Source organism: Lepidochelys kempii, chromosome 2 (assembly GCF_965140265.1).
Source record: "Lepidochelys kempii isolate rLepKem1 chromosome 2, rLepKem1.hap2, whole genome shotgun sequence".
NCBI classification, from domain to species: Eukaryota; Metazoa; Chordata; order Testudines; family Cheloniidae; genus Lepidochelys; species Lepidochelys kempii.
The window spans coordinates 134815253-134838597 of NC_133257.1; the positions used below are offsets into that span (position 1 = coordinate 134815253).

The following is a 23345-nucleotide window of genomic DNA, read 5'->3' on the forward strand; positions in this document are numbered from 1 at the left end:
AGACTTTATACGTGATGAGTGTTTTTGGCCGTCTCAGTTTTGGGTGGCAGACTTGAGACCTTTGAAGGGTGCTAAAACCCAACTGTTTGTGGGGACATGACTGCCCCATAGAGCTCCCTGCTGGCTGAGTATGGTGTGGTTAAACACTCCCTGTCCCAGTTTCTTTCCCTGAGGTTAGGCTCCTTGGCTTCCCAGACATCGGTCTGTGCTGGAGTTGTGACTTAACCTTCCAGCAAAGTCACAGAACAAGAAATTCAAACTAAAAATCCCAGCAAACAAAAATGTTTTTCTGCTCTTCAGGGGCTTTTCTTCAGCCTATCCTTGAGGGTCTATTCCCAGCCCCTTTCTGGGCTACCTGTGAGAGTCTTTATGGCTCTGGGATAGAGCCTTCAGCTCCTGGGTGTACAGTTCTCACATCCTGCTGAGCTCTCTTCCTTGCATCCTTGCCTGTTCCACTATAGAACATTGGGCCCACAAGCTGGTTCTTCCGGAGTAACCCACCTCCTGCAGACCCTCCCATAGAAGCCTGCCCAGTCCCTGTGGTTCCAGCACACAGACTGGTCTCTATGCCCTTTTATAAAGCCCAGGTGTTTGTTAAGCTATCATGTGACCCTCCTTAGTCCCATCTCTTCAGGCTGGGAAGCAGCTAATTAATTATGGCACAGGTGTGGCTGGACCCATGTCCCCTCAAAGTGGCCAATTATCCTTTGACGCCCTCGGAAAATCAGGCGTCTCATTTGGCTTATGCAAAAATTGATGCGTTCAAAATGACTAGTCACTTTTAAAAACCTTGGCCATGCCTGGTTTATTTGCTTAGAATTGAAAGACGATGGAGTGATTAGTTTTGTCAGTTTTATTAGACAGGTTAGCTCTGACGTTTGAAAATGGTAATGAGAAGCAGAACTTAGCTGCCACGTTTCTGAATTCAGAGTGTTATGCTGCCTGCAAAAGAAGGCACCGAAGGAAATCTTAGCAAATTCCATCTTGAAAACTATGATGTAAAACAAGTATTGTACACAAATGAAGCTAAAATTAAGTTGTGAGTTGTCAGCTTTCAAATCCCAATGTATTGCTCTTGTTCAATGTTATGCTGTATCTAAAATTATAGGAGGTGAGAACTGCCTTATAAACTAAAGGCATTTAGCACCATTTGGAATTGTCTAGGGATGAAGCACCCCCTAGTGGAGTTAATCAGTTTTACAATTTTTTTGAAGAGACTCCTATGAATACATTAGTTCAGAACATAATTCAAAAACAAATATGTGGGATTATTTTTAAATGCTATGAATTTTTCTCTAATTGGAGAGGTAAGGTAGGAAAATGGGAGTGTAATCCAGGACTGACTCAGATTGCAAAATAAAACGCAGTGTTTATTAATATAAAGCCATCTTTACCATGTAAAAGCCAGGGGAATGGTGAGGAATTGTTTTAAATGGAGTTGCAGAAAGACCGTAATTATGCAATTTCTGTTGGACAGTGCTGCATTATTACACGATAATACTGAGTCACAATGATGCAGCATCCTAACATACTGATCTAATACCATGTTGCAAACACTGCTGTCCAGTGTGTGCATAGCATGCTGTGATTATCATGTGACTCCATTACTTCATTGAAACTGGCACTGTGTGAAGTGGCCCTTGAGGTCTACCAGGCTGAATATTACTGTTGCAGTTTATATACTTAAAGCCTTTGATACAGAGATGACTACACTGAGACACATTCGTATTGCTTTATACTTTGTATCAGTCTACACCCTACATCACAGGATCATTTCATTCGAAACAATTAGCTATTATAACACAACAGAAAGATTGCAAAATAACGTGTCACTGTTGTATTTGGGGAGACGAACTCCAGGCCTGGCACCCAGCCTGAGTAGCTGGACTGGGCTCTGGGTATCTCTGCAGGGGTGGCAGAGGAATCCTCCCTTTTTCAGCTCGCGGGGCAGTTGCCTTAACTAGGAAAAGTGGTCGAGTTTAGGTTGGGCATAGATAACACATTAGCTAAGTCAGACCTAAACTTGACCTTTTTCCTAGTGTAAATGTAGGGTAACACCTTACCTTGATTTTTAGCTGGCCTTATCCATGTGTAGTCCTCTCCTTGTATGTTTGTAGTTCTTCCATTTTTTAAATTAAAAGCTTAAAAAAATACAGATCCTAAAACAACTAAAGAAATGGAGACAGCAAACCTGAAATCACAACCCAATGTCAGACTGTTTATTTTATTATCAGCTGGTTGCCTGAAACGTTTTCACTCGGATTGAAGATCAACATAAAACAAGCTACTTTTTGGACAAGACCCAAACTTTTTGATGGGAAGACTTTATTTATGAGACTGACATACCAAGATTAAACAGTGCATTTGAAGAACCATGTTTGCTGTGGGGGCTTTATTTTTTATCTGTCATATAAGTTATAAAGCCAAAAGATTGAACTGAGGAGTGATTTAGAGTGTGTCGGTTCAGTCATTTGCATATGAAAGCCCTCGGAGTGAGAAGTCTCTTTTACTGATCCTCTTCCCCCTGCAGTAGTCCAAAGTTCAGACTGTTTTGCCCTTCACAAAGCACGACATGTGGAACAAGTGATGGAGAAAGATTAAAGATTTCCAAAATGAGGACCTCACAGACTGCTGTCATACTTAGTGTATCCAGAGCACTGAATGTAATGGATTGGAACAGGCTTTGCGTTTAAAAATGCTTGGGGTGAGAGGTTAGTTGAAAGGTTGAGTGCACACTAAAGGGAGTCTACTTCCCTGAGGATTTTGTAGGACTGAACTACCACCACACAGTGTAAGTGTTTGAGTTGTAGCAGTCATGCAAATTAATGGAAAGTTTGGAGTACTTGGTGTTTTTTCATATTTTTGTTAATAAGAATTGATTTATAAAATAACTTGCATTGTGTCAAAGAGCTGCAAAGAAAGCAGCAGCAAAACATAACTAAGCATGGTACCAACTATATTAGAAATAGGAAGAAAAAAAACTTTTAAAACCAAATTTAAAAGCATTCCTGACACAGAAGTATAGCCAAATGCTGCTCCCAGTTACCCCCAATATAACTCCAGAGAGACTCCATTGGCTTCCGTACAATTACTTCAGATTCACACTGGAGTGAGTCAGAGCAGAATTTGGCCCATGGCACAGGACAGAAATGGCAACTCTAATCATTAATCGGCAAGCGATCCAGATCCTTAGCTGGCCTCCATTGGCATAGCTCTGACACCCAGATAACTGCAGTGAGGCTGTGCAGATGTATGCCAGCCAAAGATCTTGACCCAGAGGGCAGAGTGTAGGCAGGAAAATAGACATCAGTAAAGTGGATGTTTTGTTGTTCTTTACCTGGCAAATATAAAGGCACTGAAGTATAAAGCTCTTTAAAAATGAATCCTGGAAGTGCTATTGCTAATTCTCATGTGCGCAGGGTGCCAATGTAATAGAAAGATAGCATGAGAGTTATAAAAGGTCAAAATAAATTAAATGTACTGCAGAATTTTGGATAGAATGTAAATGTGTGATGGATGAAGGAAGGTCAGCCAAGAGCCTGTTACAATGCTAGGGTTGAAGAGACTCCAGCACTTATCAGAATAAATATACTATGTCTTATATGAAGTTGTGAATCATTTTTAAGAGTTGCTGACACCTTCTGGAAAGCTATGCAAAACATTTAGACACGGATCTCTTGATACATTTTATATATTTATTCTAGATTTCTCTTCCCTGATTTTTATTTTATTTTATTTGTAATTGTTGAAGTGTACTTGCATGGAAATCTGATGTTTGCTTCTTGGGGCTGTATATGTTCTTTGCTCCTCACTAGAAATCCCTGTGATGACATAAGGGCACTACATTCACCACTTTTGGCTAATAACCAGACAGTGCATTGTATATGTACAAAGTTCTCATCTGTTAAAGTCAATGACAGAATTCCTGTTGGCTGCAATGTGGGGGTGGGATCAGGACTTAAGTGTGCACAATTTCCATGAAAGTAAATAGGAATTAAGTGCATGTATTTAAAGTCAAAATTTTGTCCCATGACTTCAGGGGAGAAATAAGCAAGTCAGATAATTGAGTTTTTAGGAAATAAGATAAGTTAAATTATTGGTTAAATTATGCTCTGAACTTGCCCACATACAACATTATTGAAGGAAATGGGATTGGACAGGAAAGCAAAATTTGGCTCACTGTTTTTAAGCAAATGGTCTAGTAATAGAAATTCAGTATTTCATATTCTGTTTGTATGAGCATTGATTGTTTTTAAATGGTCTATTTTTTTCAAATATCAATGGGTCTTTAAACGTTCTGCACATTTAACTTTTCCCTTTGTTTTGGCACAAATTTTGCATATAATTTTACCAAATTGGATTAGTTGCTATATGTGGCAATAGGTGTTTTAGATTCTGTTTGTTTAAAATACAATATAATTTATATAATTTTTATATATAAAATAAAATGAGTAAAAGTACATAGAGGTGCTGTGGATTTATGCTGGTATGACTAAGTTTAGAGTCTGACCCTACATGAAAAACCTTTGTTTAAAAGAAACCTGTATCATCATCATCTTTATTATGAACAGTAATAATAATATTTAAGTATGCAGTGCCATAAATGTGCATAGATGACTGCCTACACACTTATTAATGCTCTGTTTCACACCAAGGCTCCCTCCCCTATCTGATGATGTCAGCTGTAGTTTACGAAAGCTTATGCTCAAATAAACTGGTTAGTCTCTAAGGTGCCACAAGTACTCCTTTTCTTTTTGCGAATACAGACTAACACGGCTGCTACTCTGAAACCTCCCCTATGGTTATCCTTCTACAAATAACCATGCTGCAGCCATACCAAGTCTCCCTCATGGTGGAAGACTCCTGATTTTGGATTAGCTTTATAGCGGATTTTAACGTAGCCGTAGCCATGTGGCCATGCCTCCTTCTGCTATTTTCCATTCCGCGGTGGTTGCACTTCAGCAAGTATTCACTTCAGGTGTATTATGTCATCTCTGTAGCCCTTGGGTGCCTCACAGGAGTTGAAGGGGTGCTTGTCATATGTTGATAAATTGAGATCCTGGCTGAAAAGCGCTGCAGAAGCATGGAGCTATTATGAGTTTTGTGCTGTGTTCCAATGAGACATTTAAATTCTCAGAGTATTTTAAATCTCACTCAATCAAATTGTCATGGTCTGACAGCCCTCTCTAATCACTCCCTTCACTTTGGCTCGTGAGCGCCTTGATGTAGGCCAAACCAAGGATTTTTTCCCCCCCATGAGCATAGTCAAAGTAAAAACACTGTGGTATGGTTTTTTGTCTTTCAGTGGTGAAAGTGGTGCTGGTAAGACAGAAAGTACTAAGCTGATTCTCAAGTTCTTATCTGCCATGAGCCAACATTCGCTGGAACTGTCCCGTAAGGAAAAGACCTCCTGTGTGGAGCAAGCTATTCTTGAGAGCAGGTACTGTGTTCATATCCTCAGACATGGTCCATAGTGTTGCACACAATACAGAGTGACAGAGGTAGAACAACCACTGAAGCTGAAGACATTTAAAACTAGACTCCTGCACAAAACACTGGAAAATAATCCTGCACTGGCAGCCAGGGAATGGACAGATGACCCAGCAGGTCTTTTCCATCTCCAGTGTTGGCGGTTCTTTGGCTGTAAGTTCTGTGTTACAGATGCCAATTCTTGGTGTGTGCAGACCTCTTGATTTACATTGCAGGTTTTTCCCAGTGATTTTTTTTCTCTTTTGGAATTTCATACGCACTATGGATTTTCCACTGTTTTCCCCCTTACATTTTAAATTACAGCTGTAATTTTAAAAAATCAAAATAAACATCAGTGGAGCTACATTGATTCAAAATTTCTGTGCGATAAGGCCATTAAGAGTTTTACTTTTCTGTTTTCCCTGTTTGGTAGAGATGTGCTCCAGAAACAGCTTTGGTACTTTCGTTTGGTGTCTCCATTAATTTAATTCTATTTGAAAAAACCTCCATATCTCTGTTGACTGTTGTCTCAGTGATATTTACATGCTGGATAATAAATTAGGAGGAAGGGTTTAGTAAAGGCTGTCTGTACCACAGGCTCCAATAATCTACCGCAGATTGTCAGAAAGGAGATTCTGTTGCATCAAAAGTATATGTGGGACCCGGATGTTTCAGACAGCTTGTAGAGGGCCACAGGAGCTTTTACTCCTACAACGCTGGATCAAATGTAGTCTTGAGAGGCTAGCGACTGAAAGCTGGTTGATGGCCTATAATAAATGAGTTGATTCTGTAGTGACTATATAGCCAAATTATAGCTCGCACACTCTTGGGTAGTCTTATTTCAGAGGCAAGGTTGTGGGCAGTGACCTATAGTTCAGGGGCAATCTCTCTAGGTCAGGTTTGAAGTATATTGATAAGGCAGTGTAGACAGAGCCTGCCCTGCAGATGCTATAGCATTACTGATTATTTGTGTGTGTTATGTATTTATAAATCACCCAAATGCAAGGCATTTTACAGAACAAACTAGACTGGCCCTGCGTTGAAGAACTTGCCATCTATTTTACACATGATGCATGGGTGCATTTAGAAAACAATAAGCGTGGCAGTGGGGGAGGGCCCGGGTCACAGTAACAGAATCACGAATAGAATGGTTCTGCACAATGCATGAAGTGGTTTTGTACAAATTGGGATTGTTTCTTAGTAAATTTTTTTTCATTTTTGTTTGGGGCTGAGCTGAGGGGATGGGAGTGAGGAAGGCAGCAGGAGGTGTGAGAGAGGGAGAGGTGGATGGGGTGAGAAGATTTTATTATTTGGTGGATAGGAGAGAGATTTGAAGGGGAACTAAAGGGAAACAGAATGGGGTAGTAAGGATCAGCAGGGTGACTGTAGGTAGCCTGCTGAGGTAAGGAAAAATCAAGGAAGCTGATTTGATGGATCTATCTGCTGTTAATCAGGTACCTTCCACAAGCACTAAATTCACTCAACGTTTTAACAAGAAGTTGTGCACAACTACACTATGAACAGATCTGTTGCTATCACTGTCCCTCCCCCATCTCTGTTTTCACCCACTAAAGTAAGATTGTGCAAGTTCTTTAGGGCGAGAACGGTCTCCTATATGCCCATATGGCACGCTGGCAAATTGGGTCCTGGCTTGACTGGGGGCCTCTGTCTTTACTATAATGCGAACACTAAACAACACTTATAATATAGACCTGTTATAATAAATCCTGTTTCAGTTCAGAGCTGTACAGTAGCTAATGTCTTTTTGTTATTTAGTAGTATAGCTACTTTACCACCTGCAGACATACAGCCTGTGGTATAACAGGTGTCTAGAGCAGCAGTTCTCAAACTGTGGGTCAGGACCGCAAAGTGGGCCGTGAGCCCATTTTAATGGGGTCAGCAGGGCTGGCTTACACTTGCTGGGGCCCGGGGCCCAAGCCCCATTGTCTAGGGCCAAAGCCCAAGGGCATCAGCTCTGGGTGGTCAGACTCAGGTTACAGGCCCCCTGCCTGGGGCTGAAGCCCTTGGACTTTGGCTTTGGCCCCTGGACAAGGGCTTCAGCCCCTGGACGGTGGGGCTCAGGTGGGCTCAGTCCCCCCTCCTGGGGTCATGTAGTAATTTTTGTTGTCAGAAGGGGATCGTGGTGCAAGGAAGTTTGAGAACCCCTGGTCTAGAGCTATGGCAATGATTAAGGATGTAGGCCACGTCTGAGGATAATGTTAGAGCTGGGCTTTATGGGGATTGTGCCTTTCCTTGAGTACTGAAGTGCATTGCTCCTATCAATGGTATTCCAGTCACAAGTTAATACTTTTGTTGTCCTCCCTTATTTTCACAGCCCAATTATGGAAGCTTTTGGCAACGCGAAGACTGTTTACAACAACAACTCGAGTCGCTTTGGGAAGTTTGTTCAGCTGAACATCTGTCAGAAGGGAAACATCCAGGGAGGAAGAATTGTAGATTGTATCCTCTCTTCTTGCTGAGTGCCTTTGTAGTTCAGGGTGACGTGTTCCCTGTATCTGTTCTGTGGAGAGTAGTGGAGGGAAATACTAGCCTTTGCCTGTCCCTCTGCCCACACCCAAAGATTTCAGGTTAAAAAAACTGTCCTGAGTAAACTTCAAGAGAAATCAGTAAGTCCAGATTCAGTGTGTGTGTGTCCATCTATCCATTCCTTTATCTAGATATAAAATCATCAAACTTTCTCTCTCATTTCTGGTATTATGGCTAGTGCGCATGTTTCTTCAGAGTGAGTTAATAATATCTTAACTTCATGGGAAAAACTCTGATTACCAGCCAAGGGCATAATGGGCAAGGGTAGCCCTGTACAGAGCAGAAGTGAGAGGCTGTACAGAGCCCATTGTGTGAGGGGGGCAGCCTCAGGTTGGCCACGCTGCTTGCACTCAGCCACGCTGGGCTATGCACCAGTTCCACATAGGATGCTGCAGGTTGGGGAATTAGGAGTGTATCCTCAGGATTTGCAGTTACATAGATGAAGTAGCCATAGGCCCTGTATAGGGCTGTTGGGTTGTGGTTCCTATTCCTGCCTTGTTGCAGGATTACTGGCTGTGGAACAGCTGCATCCTGCTTGCGTGTCTTTGAGGAGGGTGATTCTGTCCCCACACACTCAGCCTGCCTAGATCTTTGCACAAAAGTTATTTGTTCACACTTCATGCAAGGTGGGTAAATTTCACCCTTAAAGTAGGCACCAAACTAACCAGCAAACAGAAAGTTAGGCAAAAAGGTAGGCGTCACTTCAAATCCTCATTTGGTCCAGAATATGACGATACTTCAGTATGCTCTGTTGAAAAAACCTTTGGGATTAGAAGTGGCTGAATGTGTTAGTTAGGGAAACTCTCCTCCTTTTGCTGTGCAAACAGATACATGACATAGACCACAATGGTTTTTTTTCTCTCTGAAGTCAAACCACTCAGGAGTTGTAAACATATAGTTCTTTACCGTTTTATTCCTTGATGGATCACTTTCTTCCACACTAAAGATTTATTAGAAAAAGTAAGTCAACATTTGCTGTCATCCAGTATTTTTGTTTTATTCATAGACTTTCTCAAAACTTGCTGGTGAGTAGGTTCCCTTTAAAAATAATCCCCTAAACATCTTATTTGCTTTGACAGAACCGTGTAGTAAGGCAGAACCCTGGGGAGAGAAATTATCACATATTCTATGCACTGCTGGCAGGGATAGAAGAGGAAGAGAAAGGTGAGTGACAAAGCTCAGCTCACACAACTGTTTGCAATGGCTCTTTGCCAGTACTATTTCAGTCATGAAACGCCATCTTGCGCTGACAGTGCTGTGGTAAACCAATAACCGAACAAGAGAAATAGGTTATTTATTTAATCTGAATTCACCGAGCATGTTTTGTGAGCTCATCTTGCTACAAGCGGTGTCTCTAGCATAGGAATGCCACCAGGCCTCCTGGGGTTTATTCCCAGCTGCCGCAGACTCACTTTGTGACCTTGGGATAGTTACTCAGGCTGGACACTGTGTTGTGGGTTTGTCACTTAGTATCTTGGGTGGGCATTAGGAAATTCCAAAGGGAAGAGAGGAGAAGGAATCGTACTCTCACAGTCTCTTGTCATGAAGATTGTCTCTTGTCATGAACCCCCTTAACAGCAAGAGAAATAGCATTTGTGTAAAAATGTCTAAGCTGTGTTAGCACCACCTTTTTGGCTAACTGCCTGCTTGCAATGAAGAGTACAGACTATAGTGTTTCACAGCTAGATAAAATGAAAATTCTCCAATGAATGTGATACATTTTCCATTGCTATAAACCAGTGGCTCTCAACCTTTCCAGATTTCTGTATCCCTTTCAGGAGTCTGATTTGTCTTGCGTACTCCCAACTTACACCTCACTTAAAATCTACTTCTTTAAAAAAATCAGACATAAAAATACAAAAAGTGTCACAGCACATTATTAGTGAAAAATTGCTTACTTTCCCATTTTTACCATGTAATTATAAAATAAATCAATTGGAATATAAATATTGTCCTTACATTTCAGTGTATAGTATATAGAACAGTATAAACAAGTCATTGTATGAAATTTTAGTTTGTACTGACTTCGGTCGTGCTTTTTATGTAGCTTGTTGTAAAACTAGGCAAATATCTAGATGAGTTGATATACCCCCTAGAAGACCTCTATGTACCCCCAGGGGTACGTATACCCCTGGTTGAGAACCACTGCTATAAACCACTTGAGTTTGTGTCCCTGCTCATGCATATCTCAAGTAAATGAAACACGAATTAATTTTTTAACTTCTAAGATGGTGACTTGTTTTTTTCTCTTTGCAGATGCATTTTACTTATCTGTACCAGAGCACTACCACTACCTGAATCAGTCTGGATGTGTAGCGGATAAGACAATCAATGACAAAGACTCCTTCAAAGAAGTCATTGTGAGTTGTTTGACCAGTTCTTTATGGTTCAAGGGTGATAAGTTTCATATCTCTTTGCTTGATAGTGGTTTCAATGAAAGCTATCATGATCTGCAGCTAAGTAGGGTCCTAATCTTGCAGAAGGATCAGTCCATGGTCATGGCTATGTGCAATCCCACTCACTTCAACAGCACTCCGCATGGGCATAAGGTGCCTCATGGAAGATCAGAATCTACTTTTGCTCAGAAGTGACTAATTTTCTGTCATACACTTTGCTATCACAGGGAGCATTTCTTTCCTTGCATGCAGGATATGAAGTCGCTCTCCCACCACTCCTTGGAAAGGAAAGCAACTAAATTGCAGAGCAAAGAGGACAGCAGTGGAAGGCAATCAGACATTCACCCACCTTACCTTCCAACCACGACTTATGTAGAATTACCATTACAGTAGTTTATAACAAAGGACATATGTCTTCATACCTAGGTGCAAATTCCTCAACGCATGGTGGTGGGAATGAGATGCTACAAAGTAAATACATTAATAATGCATATCCGAAATAGGACACCACAGGATATAACAAGGGACGTACACATAGAGCGATGGAAGCACAAAGCGTCTTATTGCACAATTGATTGTGAACCTGTACGTTTTCTGATTCATTCCCACTTTTTTTGACAAAACCAAACAAGTGTTCTGTTGTTTAACTATCTTACCCCAAGCATCCATTAGAATACAGTGTACTCCCTTCCCCTTCCAAAGGTATTTGCATTAAGATTTTAGTATCTGGAATAAACTAGGTAGCTTTTTTCTTCATAACTATTGGGTGTACACTGTGAGGGCTGGTTATGTGTATAAAAGAGAAGCATCACTTCCTTCTGTGTCTGCTGCTTATGCTCCTGGGACAGTTCATACAAATCTGTCAAATAAAAATACAGAGCAATCAGGAAGCAGCCTTTCTTTTATGGGAAAATCAACCTTCTTACTAAAAGAAAACAAGCCACCTTATTTTACATGACCAGTGTACATATTTCTGCTGCTTCTCTCATTTCAAGGCTTCGTACACTATCTGCACCATTTACTGAAATTTGGAAATAGCAAATCCATGGTAGTACGTGGACTTCTGCAGCTTTCCAGTCTCTTCTAGCCATGTGTCTTTGTGGGAGAAAGGGTGCGATAAAGATAATCTGGTATGTGGAGTAAGTGATCAAATAAGATTATTAAATCGAATGGAAAGCCGGGTGAAATGGAAACACTAACACTAATTGAGGATTTTTCTGAGTAGCCTTAACTTTCACACCCACATTAGCTTCAGCAATTAGCTACAGTAATTAGCTGACTCTTACTATTACCATAATTATCAATTTCTTTTCCTAGTACTACCTTAATTTCAGTGTGGCACGTACTCTATGGGATTTGAAAACCAGTAAAAGGGTCCAGTACAATTTATTTAAAAGGTGTTTATGTATATTTGTTTTTGCAGCTATAAAACTGCCTAATTTCATGACAGACGTATTTTTGTGGAAGTGGGTGATATCGGCATCGCAGTCGTCTAGTTCAGGTTGAGTAGCATGACATTTAATTTGCGCTAATCAGCGTGAGGCAGGTAGAGCATGAAATTAACTTGACATGTAAATCTTGCATTCTGGAGTATTTTACAAGCAGAAATTTGGGCACAGAATGGGGACATTTCCACTCTGCTTTCCTTATAGTGAAGGACAGGGACATTTTGCATCATCAGTTTCTGTTCCTTCCCTGTTTCATGCATCCCCATCCCTTGCTTCCTTACAGATCTTCGTAAGGCCTGAGAACGTGACTTCAGTGACTTCAATATTCCTAAGCCGTACTTCATTCTTCTCTTTCAGTCATATGCTTTCTAATGACCTTTTTCCAAGAGGCTACAGATGATTTCCCCTCTAGATGTCTTTCTTTCCTTTGTGTTCCAAAAGGTCTTCTCCACTGGAGTGGGGATCTGCAGTGTGAGCACACACACATGCCTTCCTAAGTATTCTTGTGACATCTGTTATTACTGTGCCATGAGCTGGATCCTATTAATAAAATCTCTTCAGCTTGTACCACCCTCTATAACTATAACTATGGCCGACAGGATTAGAGACAATCACAAATAATTTGTTAAAATCATCAGGAACAAGTGAAATTACTGGGTGAAGTTCCATGGTCTGTGTTATGGATGTCAGATTAGATCAGGGTTTCTCAATCTGTGGCTCATGAACCAAAAGGCTGCAGTCCCACGGGGCTGGCTGAATTCAGTTCCTCACTCCTGGTGTTGTGATTTCTGGGGTCACAGTGCCACTCGAGTTTAGCCGAGCTGCCCCTCCATCATGATGGGCGGGGTGGGCAGCCAGACCAAATTTGAGTGAGTGGCACTGTGACCTCATTTGCCAAGTCACAAAACCACTCACAAAAACTTGGCCCTCCAGGTCCCTTGTTAGGGGAGCTGGGCCAAAACTGAGTGGTGCTGCGACCTGAATGTCACAACGTCCGGAGGCCAGCCAGCCCTAAGGGACCAGAACTTCAGTAGCTGCTGTTATGGTATGCACCGTGTCCTTTTTAGTACCAGTTACGTTAACATGTATATTCTATATCATGGGTAAGGAATACTTAGTAAGACAAGTGTTTTTTGCACTAAAGCTATTTACTGGGTTGTGACAGGCTGTCAAGGTTTATGAATGGGTCCTGAGCCCAGAAAGGTTGAGAACCACCTTGATCATAGTGACCATAAAATTATGAATCTACCCACAAAGTATTGGCAATTGTAGATATTTATTGTGTATTGGAAGAGTGTACAGTTGTTCAGCTCTACAGTACTAAAAGGTGGTGTATGTTCTGTGGGGTTTTAGTAGTTATTATAACAGCTCTTTCTGTACAGACACAGTGGAATGGATTCCCAGAACTTCTGCAGATATCCCTTTCCTTCTTATTTACTAAAAATGTTATTGCAAGTATGTGACTGGAGGTGTGGCAGGGCTAACAGGACAATCCCCTGCCAATACCTTGGAGGGATTATAGGTATGAGAGTGAGGAGAGAAGAGAACTTCTTCCTAAAACCCTAAGATGGCTGACTTTGGGTAGAGCTCCTTTGTGGGGAGGAAGTAATTCCGAGAGCAGCTGCAAAAACACCTCTCAGTGCTGCTTGTATTTTGCAAAATGACACTATTGTCATTATTGATACACACTATGAGCAAAAAGAACAGGAGTACTTGTGGCACCTTAGAGACTAACAAATTTATCTGAGCATAAGCTTTCGATGAAGTGAGCTGTAGCTCACAAAAGCTTATGCTCAAATAAATTTGTTAGTCTCTAGGGTGCCACAAGTACTCCTGTTCTTTTTGCGAATACAGACTAATATGGCTGCTACTCTGAAACCTGTCACTATGACCAAAGACCATCTTTTTGTAATCACATTTGCACAGAAATACAACACACTCCAACAGCCCTACTCAAATATATCATGCTCTGTGTATTCCGCGTCCCTGAATTAAGAGTATTTCATCAGTGCAAACCATGAAATACAATGAATTTGCACAATCTGATTCAGATTGCAGCACTGTAGAGAGACATTTGGAAAACACAAGCCATTCCCAAAGAAAATAGTTGTCTGTTTTGCTTGCATTAATCCAATAATACATGTTTTACATTTTTTGTTTTTTGTTCCTGATGTACAGTGGAACCATGGTCATTCTTACTTTGCCCATCTGTAAATCCAGTAGTTTTCACAAAAAACCTGTGTGTTGCCCCAGTTAGTAGAGTACAATAATGAGGTTTTTCACTAAGACTTTGTTAGTTTCTCAAAATATGAAGCAGAACATTAGTTATAAGTAAAACTAAATTACAGTGCACTGATAAAGTACATTGCATGATACATGTTTGGTCACCTCCATGAGAAATCTGCAAAATCTGGTAACACACAGGGGTGGTTCCTCCAGGTTGCTAGTACAAATTAGTGAGGTTTTTTACTATCTCGCAAAATACCCAAGCACATGCATATCTTTAATCAAGTTCTGTTGCAGTGGAACAGCTCCTTAGAGGGTCAGTGACACTCAGGGGGATGAGAGTTTAAAGATGTCAGTGTTTTACTTTGTGCTTAAAGTTGCACACATCATGTGTTAAAATGCTTGTGTGGATTGAGGGCTAAAACAAGAGATGCATTTGCTGTTCCCATTCCACTGTTCCTATGTCTTTCAAATGCTAAAGGCTGAAAAACTCACTTATTGTGTTTTGTAATTTACCCTCTATCATCTACTTCAGTTTCTGATTCTCCAATAAAATCAAACACAAACTGAAAGAAATATTTTCTTCCAGACTGCAATGGAAGTGATGCAGTTCAGCAAGGAGGATGTGCGAGAAGTTCTTAGGCTGCTAGCTGGCATTCTGCATCTAGGGAACATTGAGTTTATCACTGCTGGTGGGGCACAGGTGTCCTTCAAAACAGGTGAGATCGTTATGGGATGAGGAAATATCCATGACTGCTTAATAGCAGTGTTGGAAACCATGCAGGACAAAAGTCTCTGGTTCCTTTTTAAGATCTGTTAATGATGGTTAAAATGCCATCGTTGGTGTTTTATGAAGATGAAATGAGTTACTCCTTGGCACTGAACTCTGCCTCCAGTTCAGGAAAGAACTCAAGCATATGCTTAACTTTCAAATGTGCTTAAGTCCCCTGAAGCCAATGTTTTCCTGAATTTGGAATGCTTTTCCGTAAGTTGATGGGACTTAAGCATGTACTTAAGTGCATTCTGGATTCAAGACTTCAGTGCACTGTGCCTGCCTTGTTTGCCAAACTTTTCTTCTATTCACCAGAAACATCTAGATGATTCGGGGGGGAAAGCAGAAGTACCCTCTCCTGAATGAGGAAGTGGGTATTAGGTTTCTGTATCCATAAAACCAAACATTAGTATTAGCAATAACATTAGGTGTGGATTTTTATTATGTTAAGAACAAATTAAAGGCTTCCAACTGTGATCTGTAATGAATTGGGGGTGTTTTAAATCAGCTTCTTTCTTTTGTGCACGTTTATAACACTGTATCTTATTGTTTCAGGAGCACTGAAAAGGAATAAGTGATTTAGACAACCACTGTATCAATTTTGTTGTAAATGCATTTTCAAGGCAATATTTCAACCTTGTTGCTCTGAAGTTGAGCATCCAGACATTAATAACTGGGTTTGATTGACAGTGAAAATGAGTACAGGGATTTAACCTATGTTGAGATGCTGTACTGGGATGCATTAGCAGCTGCATTTATGCATACTTTTCAGGAGAGATTAGACCTCTGTGAATGACAATTTCTTTATGATTATAGGTTCTCAGAAGAAGAATTAAAGAGACACCCTCACTCTGAAATTTAGTCAGTTTCAAATATGAGTTCAGTGTTTTCCAGAATTTCATCTGTCCCTGAACTTCCTTGTTAATTTTTTTGGGTTTACCATGTTGTTTTCCTATTTCTTAAAATGTGCTTCTTTCCTCTATTGCTGGGTGAAACACCCACATGACTAAGAAGGAAAACTGACTAACCCGACTGAATAGGGAAGGGAGTGAAAATTGAGTGAAACGACACAGAATGCTATCAAGTGCATAAAGTAAATTAAGTGGGAAGTAGACGGTGGTACAAGTTCTGCACTCCAGTATGGTGGATGAAAGTGGTGGCTGATGGGAGCCAGGTGTGGTTCCCCGATTAAGGGCTGCCTGGCTTCAGTGGAAGGAAGTTAGAGCAGGACTGGAGCTCAGCTGTGTCCACCGTCTCCTCGCTTCAGCTGTAAGTGAGGGGGTGTCTGGTGTAGAAGGCAGCTACATTACCTTTGCCAGCACTTTGCATAAGGAGAGCAAAGTGCCTGTAGCAGACCAGAGAATCCAACTCAATATTTTTTTCTAATCTCTGTCAGAAGCTGCTTTGGTGTTGCTTCTAATTACAGTAAGTTAAAAAAATGTTGCGATAATTGTGCCTTCCGCATATACGTGTGTATTTATTTTTGGCTCCTTCTGTTGCTAGCTCTGAGTAGATCTGCAGAGTTACTTGGGCTGGACTCAACACAGCTGACTGAAGCATTGACACAGAGATCAATGATACTCAGGGGAGAAGAAATCTTAACACCTCTCAGTGTACAACAGGTAAAGACATACCACTTTGGATATATTTTAACAAAACAATTGGGCCAGACTTCCAGCTGATCTAAAACCAGCATAGAGTTCCACTGAGATCAACGACTACAATGAACCAACAGCGTGAAGCATGTATAAGGGCTTGTCTGCATGGGGGTACTCAGGAAAATTAATCGGAATTAACAAATTTAGAATTGAAGTAGTCTTCATTCTGTGTCCATAAAGGGGTTTAATTCACTTTAAATAATCCACTTTTAATTTACACCTTGGTTCATTTGGATTAATTTTCCTCAATGTCCCTATGTAGACAGGCCCAAAGAAGCTGACATCAGAATTTTAGTCAGATAACTTGTTGGGGAGTGGGGCACAGGTTCAAGTAATCAATACATTACAGGATTTTCTAACGTGGTTTAAAAACAAGTTATGATTTGAGTCACATAATGCTAGAGATGTGCATAGGATTTTATAATACAGATAAAGACCAAATCCCTGCCTGTCTAGGAGCCCAATCCTGCATGGGATCCACTAGACCTGTGCCTTTTGTAGAGTCCAGTTGACTTTAATGAGTCTCTGCACAGGTGCAGCAATCCAGGCTAGCAGATCCCAATGCAGGATTAAGGCCTAAATTAAGACAGGATCAAGAGTAGATGACCTCATGGGGTGGGGAAGAAGAGGTGGACAAGTCACAGAGACAATTTGGTTGTCCAGTCATTTGGGAAGCTAATGCATGCTGCTTCTTTGTTACATTTTGTTTTTTAAAATCTTACTTCATAAAATACAAAAATATAATTTATAAAACTCCTTGAAGAAGGGGTTGTGAGACTAGGCTGAGAGGAGGAGAGAATGGAAGTGTAGTTCCCAAGGTCATGAAGGGCCTTACTGTCCTAGAGAGCAGCAGGAAAGAAAGCATGGCAGAGGCAGGGTGGAAAAGGGGTACAAAAGAGGTGGGGGCATTCAGATTAGCAGTTTGGGCTGAACAAACAGGATTAAAGGAGCATAAAAGGAGGCAGCACTTGAGAGTTAATCATGAGAAATGTTGTGGAGAGCCTTGAAGGTAACACTACCTAATTATTTATTTAGGGGCGTGTTCTGTTGATATCCTTACTCACACTGAGTAGTACCTTACTCTGCAAGTAGCTCCATTGGATTTCAGTGAGGCTGCTCTTGCGGTTCAGAGCTATTCAGTGTGGGATAAGAATCTGGCCCTTAGATTTTGAGAAATCTCTATGGATGCCCATCTTGTAATTATAAGACTATGAGAGCTCCCATGCTGATCTAGATCAATGGTCTATCCAGCCCAGTATCCTGTGTTCGACAGTGGCCAGTACCAAAGTTCAGGGGTGTGTACAGAGCAGAGCAGTTGGAGTGATCCACCGTGTCTTCCTCTTCGGGTTTTTGGCAATCAGAGGTTTAGACTCACCCTGTGCATAGGGTTGCATCCTTGGCCATCTTGGCTAATAGCCATCGATGGACCTATCCTCCATGAACTTATCTAATTCTTTTTTTGAGTGCAGTTATACTTTTGACCTTCACAACATCCCATGGCAATGAGTTCCACAATTCATTATGCATTGTGTGAAAAGGTACTTCCTCTTGTTTGTATTAAACTAGCTGCCTATTAATTGAATTGAATAACTGCTGGTTTTTGAATTGTGGGAAAGGGCAAATAGCACTACTCACTTTTTCCACACCATTCATGATTTTATAGACCTCTATAGGTGGAGCAGGAAGGGCTTCCTTGGTTAAAGTTGCTCGACACTTCTCACTATAGGATCCTGTTTTTAGTTGCCTGTACCTTTGTCAGACTTGAACCATTTGGGCTAAAATTTCCCAAGCCAGATAGATGCCGGCCTCAGGCTCAGTTTTGGAAAGTTTCAGCAAAATAGGATTCAGCCACTTCTAAGAATGAGATTAGGGAAAAGCATACTGTACATTCATATATATGTTTACATACAAAAGAGCTGAATTTAGGTAGCACAGGCACCCTTAATTGTGGTATTTCCTAATTTTTGAGTGTTTGACTTTGAAACTTTAACTTCTTTTTAAATGCAGTATAAATACTGAATTATAATAACTCACAGTAGAGCTTTCAATCATTAGTGCTTTAATTGTAATCAATGTAATGTATATATACCTAATGGAAATATGAAACTGCATGTATTGTACTTTTTCATTGCACTGGGCAAAGAACAGTGGCAAAATGTGGTTTCTAATTAAATTACTATGCTGTGTATTACCTCTCCAATGCAGGCAGTAGATAGCAGAGATTCTGTGGCTATGGCACTTTACTCCCAGTGTTTTGCATGGGTTATTACAAAAATCAACAGCAGAATCAGAGGCAAAGAAGATTTCAAGTCCATCGGAATTCTTGATATATTTGGATTTGAAAACTTTGAGGTATGTTCCAAAAAAATTGCTGGGAATTGATTCATTAATTTTTATGTATGCCATTGTTCCACAATTCCCTGTAACATCTCTAGAACTGGATTATCAAATGCTTTAGGACTTAAAATGAATCAGTATATCATTACAAAACGAATGGCATTGGAAGTATTTACCTTTGAATGTCTGTGGTTTTTCAGGTTAATCGTTTTGAGCAGTTCAATATTAACTATGCAAATGAAAAGCTTCAAGAATATTTCAACAAGCACATTTTTTCCTTGGAGCAACTGGAATATAGCAGGTAAGAATTACAGCTGGAGTTTGAAAGGTGCCTAGGGGAGAGAAATAACCAAATCCTTGAAATTCAATGGGATTTGGGTGCCTAACTCCCATAAGTACATTTTAAAAATCCTGGCCTATAGCTGCATATCATTATTTTTTTTTTTAAATTGATTTTACTCTAACTTGCATGGTAGGCATAACAACTCCCCCCCTCCTCCCAACACATTTTTGTAATTATGAATAAAATGTCCTCTTTCCTTACACTAGAGAAGGGCTAGTTTGGAAAGATATTGACTGGACAGACAACGGAGAGTGCCTGGACCTTATTGAAAAGGTAATACATTATTTGATATTGTGGTATGCATGGACAAATTACTGTGTTCTCATCACTTGTGTAAGCAGGAATTTTAAAGCAGCATATGGTCAAAAGGCAGACTATCTTTTATTTGTTTAAATGTTGATCTTTTAATACAGTGGTTTTCAAACTTTAGTAGATTGTGTATCACTTTCATAGGATCAGTACACTTTCATGGACACATACCCCTCCCAATCCCGAATTCCTCACTTTGCCTATAATTTGAAATGCATGGTTGCATACAAGAATGTATTAGGAGATCATTAAATAGATAGCTTGGAGAAAGATTCCCAGTAGTGTGATGCTTCGGGACTGCAACCAAAATCAGGATTCTGTTGCACTAAGCACTGTAGAAATGTAGATAAAGGGAGAGTCCCTGCCTGAAATCTTTACAACCTAAATAGACAAGACATACAAAGGGCTGGGGGGGAAGAGATGAAACATACAAGCAGAATGAACTGTAGGATGGGTGACAAAGTTCAGATTAGTTCCACAATTTTTAAATTGTTTTGTTGGGTGGGGTTTTGTTGGGATGGGGGTTATGTATTCTATCTCTGCTCTTAAATTCCTTTCCCTGAATGTTAAACTTTGCATTTCAATGTATCTAGTCTTCTCTTATTACCTATTTTCCCCCACTGCCCTAGTGTCTCCAGGTCACTTTTGCAATTTATTTCTGTCCTCCTGTGTTTTTATTAGTTTCCCCTCCCCCAGTTCTTTTCCATCCATGAAACTGATTATGGTTGAATGTACACCAAAGAAACACACAACATGGAAAGTCAAGAAACAGCTGCACAGTGTTGATATGTGTGAGTGCATGTGGTTTTCGTTGGGGTGGAGGAGAGGTGAAATCTATTTAAGTTCTCTCCTTGGAACCAGAAACTCATGAGTTCCTGTCCCTGTTCAACAGCGACTCCGTTTGGGACATAGGACAAGTTACTTAACTTCAGTATCCCTTTCGGTAGAACTATAATACTTGCCCGCTTCCCAGGGCTGTTGTGAGAATCAATCAATACTGCAAAGAACTTATAAAAGATTAGATGTGGTGTTGTTTATTAAAATTTGAATTTAGCTTGTTAAAAAAGATTCTGGAAACCCTAAAAGAGTCCTAGATCGTTATGCAGTTATCAGTAACTGACTTGAAGAAAGATACATGCTTCAACACTGTGACAGAAGCAGCTCTATGGACCACTTGGAAGTGTTTCTCTAACCTCAGGTTGAGAATACTTGTGCAAATAACCACATTGCAATTTCTAGCTATTCAGAATATAGCTCCAGCTGGACTATTGGCTCACCCAAAGCAAATTTTTAAGAAAAACAGGATAAATCCCCTTCATTTGAACAGTGACTTTGGGCTAAAAAAGTGCTCACGTTTTCAATAACTGCTTTTTCCTCCATTGTTTTGCTTTTACCTGCTTTACGTTCCCAGAGGAATCCTTTTTCTCTAACAGTGTTACAGTTTCCTGTGAGAGTTTTTATGATATATTGGTTCACTTATGCCTCTCTTGACAGCATCTTCAAGACGATTTTCACTAGTAGAAAGATCAGTGTAAACACTCGATGGGCTAATTCATCCTTGTTCTCTTTATTTTTACTGATCTAGAAACTTGGCCTGCTAGCACTAATCAATGAAGAGAGTCATTTTCCTCAAGCGACTGACTGCACCTTGTTGGAGAAGTTACACTCCCAACACGCCGTATGTGATACTCTAATTTATTTAGTGTGCCATTTGTAAGATCCTTTGTTTCTCCAGAGGTTTGTGAGTCATATTCATGGATGCATAATCTTACAGTACATATTAGGCCCGATTCTATTCCCAGTGAAGTCAGTGGCCAAGTCACTTGCTTCAGTGGCAGCAAGAGGGAGCTTGTTATCTGAAAATACGCAATGTGTGTATAGATACTTCCATTTGCATAGATAGGTATATGGAAAGGTAATGAAATAGGCCAGATTCTAATCTCAGCTACACCAATGTAAATCCGGAGTAACTCTATTCACTTCTCCAGAGTTACTCCAGATTTACATTGAGATAACAGACCGGAATTTGGCCTGATGTCCATATTCAGTTGATCATTACCTTTATTGTATAAGAGCCCCTTTAATATAAAGACAAGGTGGGTGAGGTAATATCTTTTATCGGACCAACTTCTGTTGATGAGAGAGATGAGCTTTCAAGCTACACAGAGCTCTTCCTCAGGTCTTGGAAAGGTGTACCTGAGCAAGAGCTCCGTGGAGCTCAAAAACTTGTTTCTCTCACCAACAGAAGTGGGTCCAATAAAAGATATTACCTCACCCACCTTGTCTTTATATTAAAGAGGCTCTTATACAATAAAGGTGATGATCAACTGAATATGGACACCCACCTTGTGTTTCTAATATCCTGGGACCAACATGGCTACTGCACCCCCTTTAATACAGGCATATTGCTGTTTTCACAACTACCTAACCTGACAACTGCCAGTTAAGACAAGCCCTTCTTGTCCACTGTGTCTTTAACTGATCACTTAGCCAGATGGCTTAGGGTTAGTCTAATGCCTTTTAATGTACTATAAATATCCTGTTACCGTGTTCGAAGCAGCTCCAGGGTAACAAATCCTATTACAAATATAGATATGGTTGTTTGCTTTTGGAGCACTAATCTTTTAGGGTGTTCACTGAAAGACAGTGGTTTGGACAAATTCAGGTTGAAGACTACTTGGTCCTTTATCTAGATTCCAATTGTTTTCTCCACTAAAATGTTTTTATTCTTCCTTAAATTAGAACAATTCCTTTTATGTGAAACCAAGAGTCGCTGTTCACAACTTTGGAGTGAAACACTACGCTGGGGAGGTAATTTTCTTTTCTTCATTTGGTATAATGCTTCCAAACAGTGTTTCAGAATCACAACCACTCACAAATTAACTGAAGCATTCTGTTCCCTCAGTGCACTTTATGGTACTGCCTTTGTGAGGGGTACTTAATGACTGCGCTTTTTATTTGAGCCTGTTCTGCTTTTTACTAGGTCCAGTACGATGTCAGGGGAATCTTAGAGAAAAACAGAGATACTTTCAGAGATGATCTCCTAAACTTGTTACGTGAAAGCCGGTATGTTGGTGCACTTGCATCGCGGGATGATCCTGGGAGGTGCCACATGCTTGGATTTCAGTGGGAGTTGAGAGCAGTACGTGCAGTGTAGGGTTGGACTGAGGAGAAGTGAGCAACAAACAAGTGGCCAAGGAGATGGGCACTTAATAAACTTCTCTTGTGTACAGTTCCAAATATAATACCACTATTCTCTCACTTTGGGCCAGATTCTGATACCCTCACACAGGCGGTAGAGTACCTTATTCCTAATGGTTGCACTGCATGTGTTAGAGGAGTAAGGTACTACTCAGTGTGAGTAAATGTATTAGAATCTGGCCCAGGATACTTCATATTTTCAAGGTGCTTTACCAAACGTAGGTATGATTCCTCTGTCTCCCCTCCCCCGCCTCTCATAAGGCCTGATTCTGCATTCCTTGCACTTTCCTGACCCTTACTTTACTTGGAGTTTGGGTGCACACGGAATTGAAGATCAGGCCTGTAAGCTCTCTGCAGCAGGGACCATCGTTTTGTTCATTGTTTGTACAGTGCCAACCTCTGTGGGGTCCTGATCTGTGACAAGGGCTCCTAGTGCTACAATAGCACAAATAATAACAGCAATGTAGTAAATGACTTGCGGGGAGATTTTCAGGGATTTAAGCCGGTGGGACTTGTGCTGCTCTTAAATCCCTTAGGTGCTTTAAATTTTTTTCCTTTTAATAAATCCCTAATTGTATGTTATGTTTTCATGTTATGCCTGAGGTCACATTTCTCCCAGTTGAAATATGCAGCTAAATG

General features: G+C 40.5%; 1 protein-coding gene and 1 long non-coding RNA gene across 2 annotated transcripts in view; one reads left to right on the plus strand and one right to left on the minus strand.

The window, feature by feature from the left end:
* Window positions 1–23345, plus strand: part of MYO10 (myosin X) — a 281597-nt gene that overhangs the window by 161444 nt on the left and 96808 nt on the right. The window contains exons 5-17 of the mRNA XM_073332289.1: window positions 5306–5440; window positions 7805–7929; window positions 8963–8976; window positions 9096–9180; window positions 10273–10376; window positions 14676–14805; window positions 16362–16480; window positions 18722–18868; window positions 19054–19154; window positions 19403–19469; window positions 21091–21183; window positions 22248–22316; window positions 22489–22571. Coding sequence (XP_073188390.1) covers window positions 5306–5440; window positions 7805–7929; window positions 8963–8976; window positions 9096–9180; window positions 10273–10376; window positions 14676–14805; window positions 16362–16480; window positions 18722–18868; window positions 19054–19154; window positions 19403–19469; window positions 21091–21183; window positions 22248–22316; window positions 22489–22571 — 1272 coding nt within the window. The remainder of the gene's footprint in view (window positions 1–5305; window positions 5441–7804; window positions 7930–8962; window positions 8977–9095; window positions 9181–10272; window positions 10377–14675; window positions 14806–16361; window positions 16481–18721; window positions 18869–19053; window positions 19155–19402; window positions 19470–21090; window positions 21184–22247; window positions 22317–22488; window positions 22572–23345) is intronic.
* LOC140907099 (uncharacterized) overlaps window positions 1–23345 on the minus strand; it is a 174998-nt gene that overhangs the window by 13788 nt on the left and 137865 nt on the right. The gene's annotated exons all lie outside the window — the stretch shown is intronic.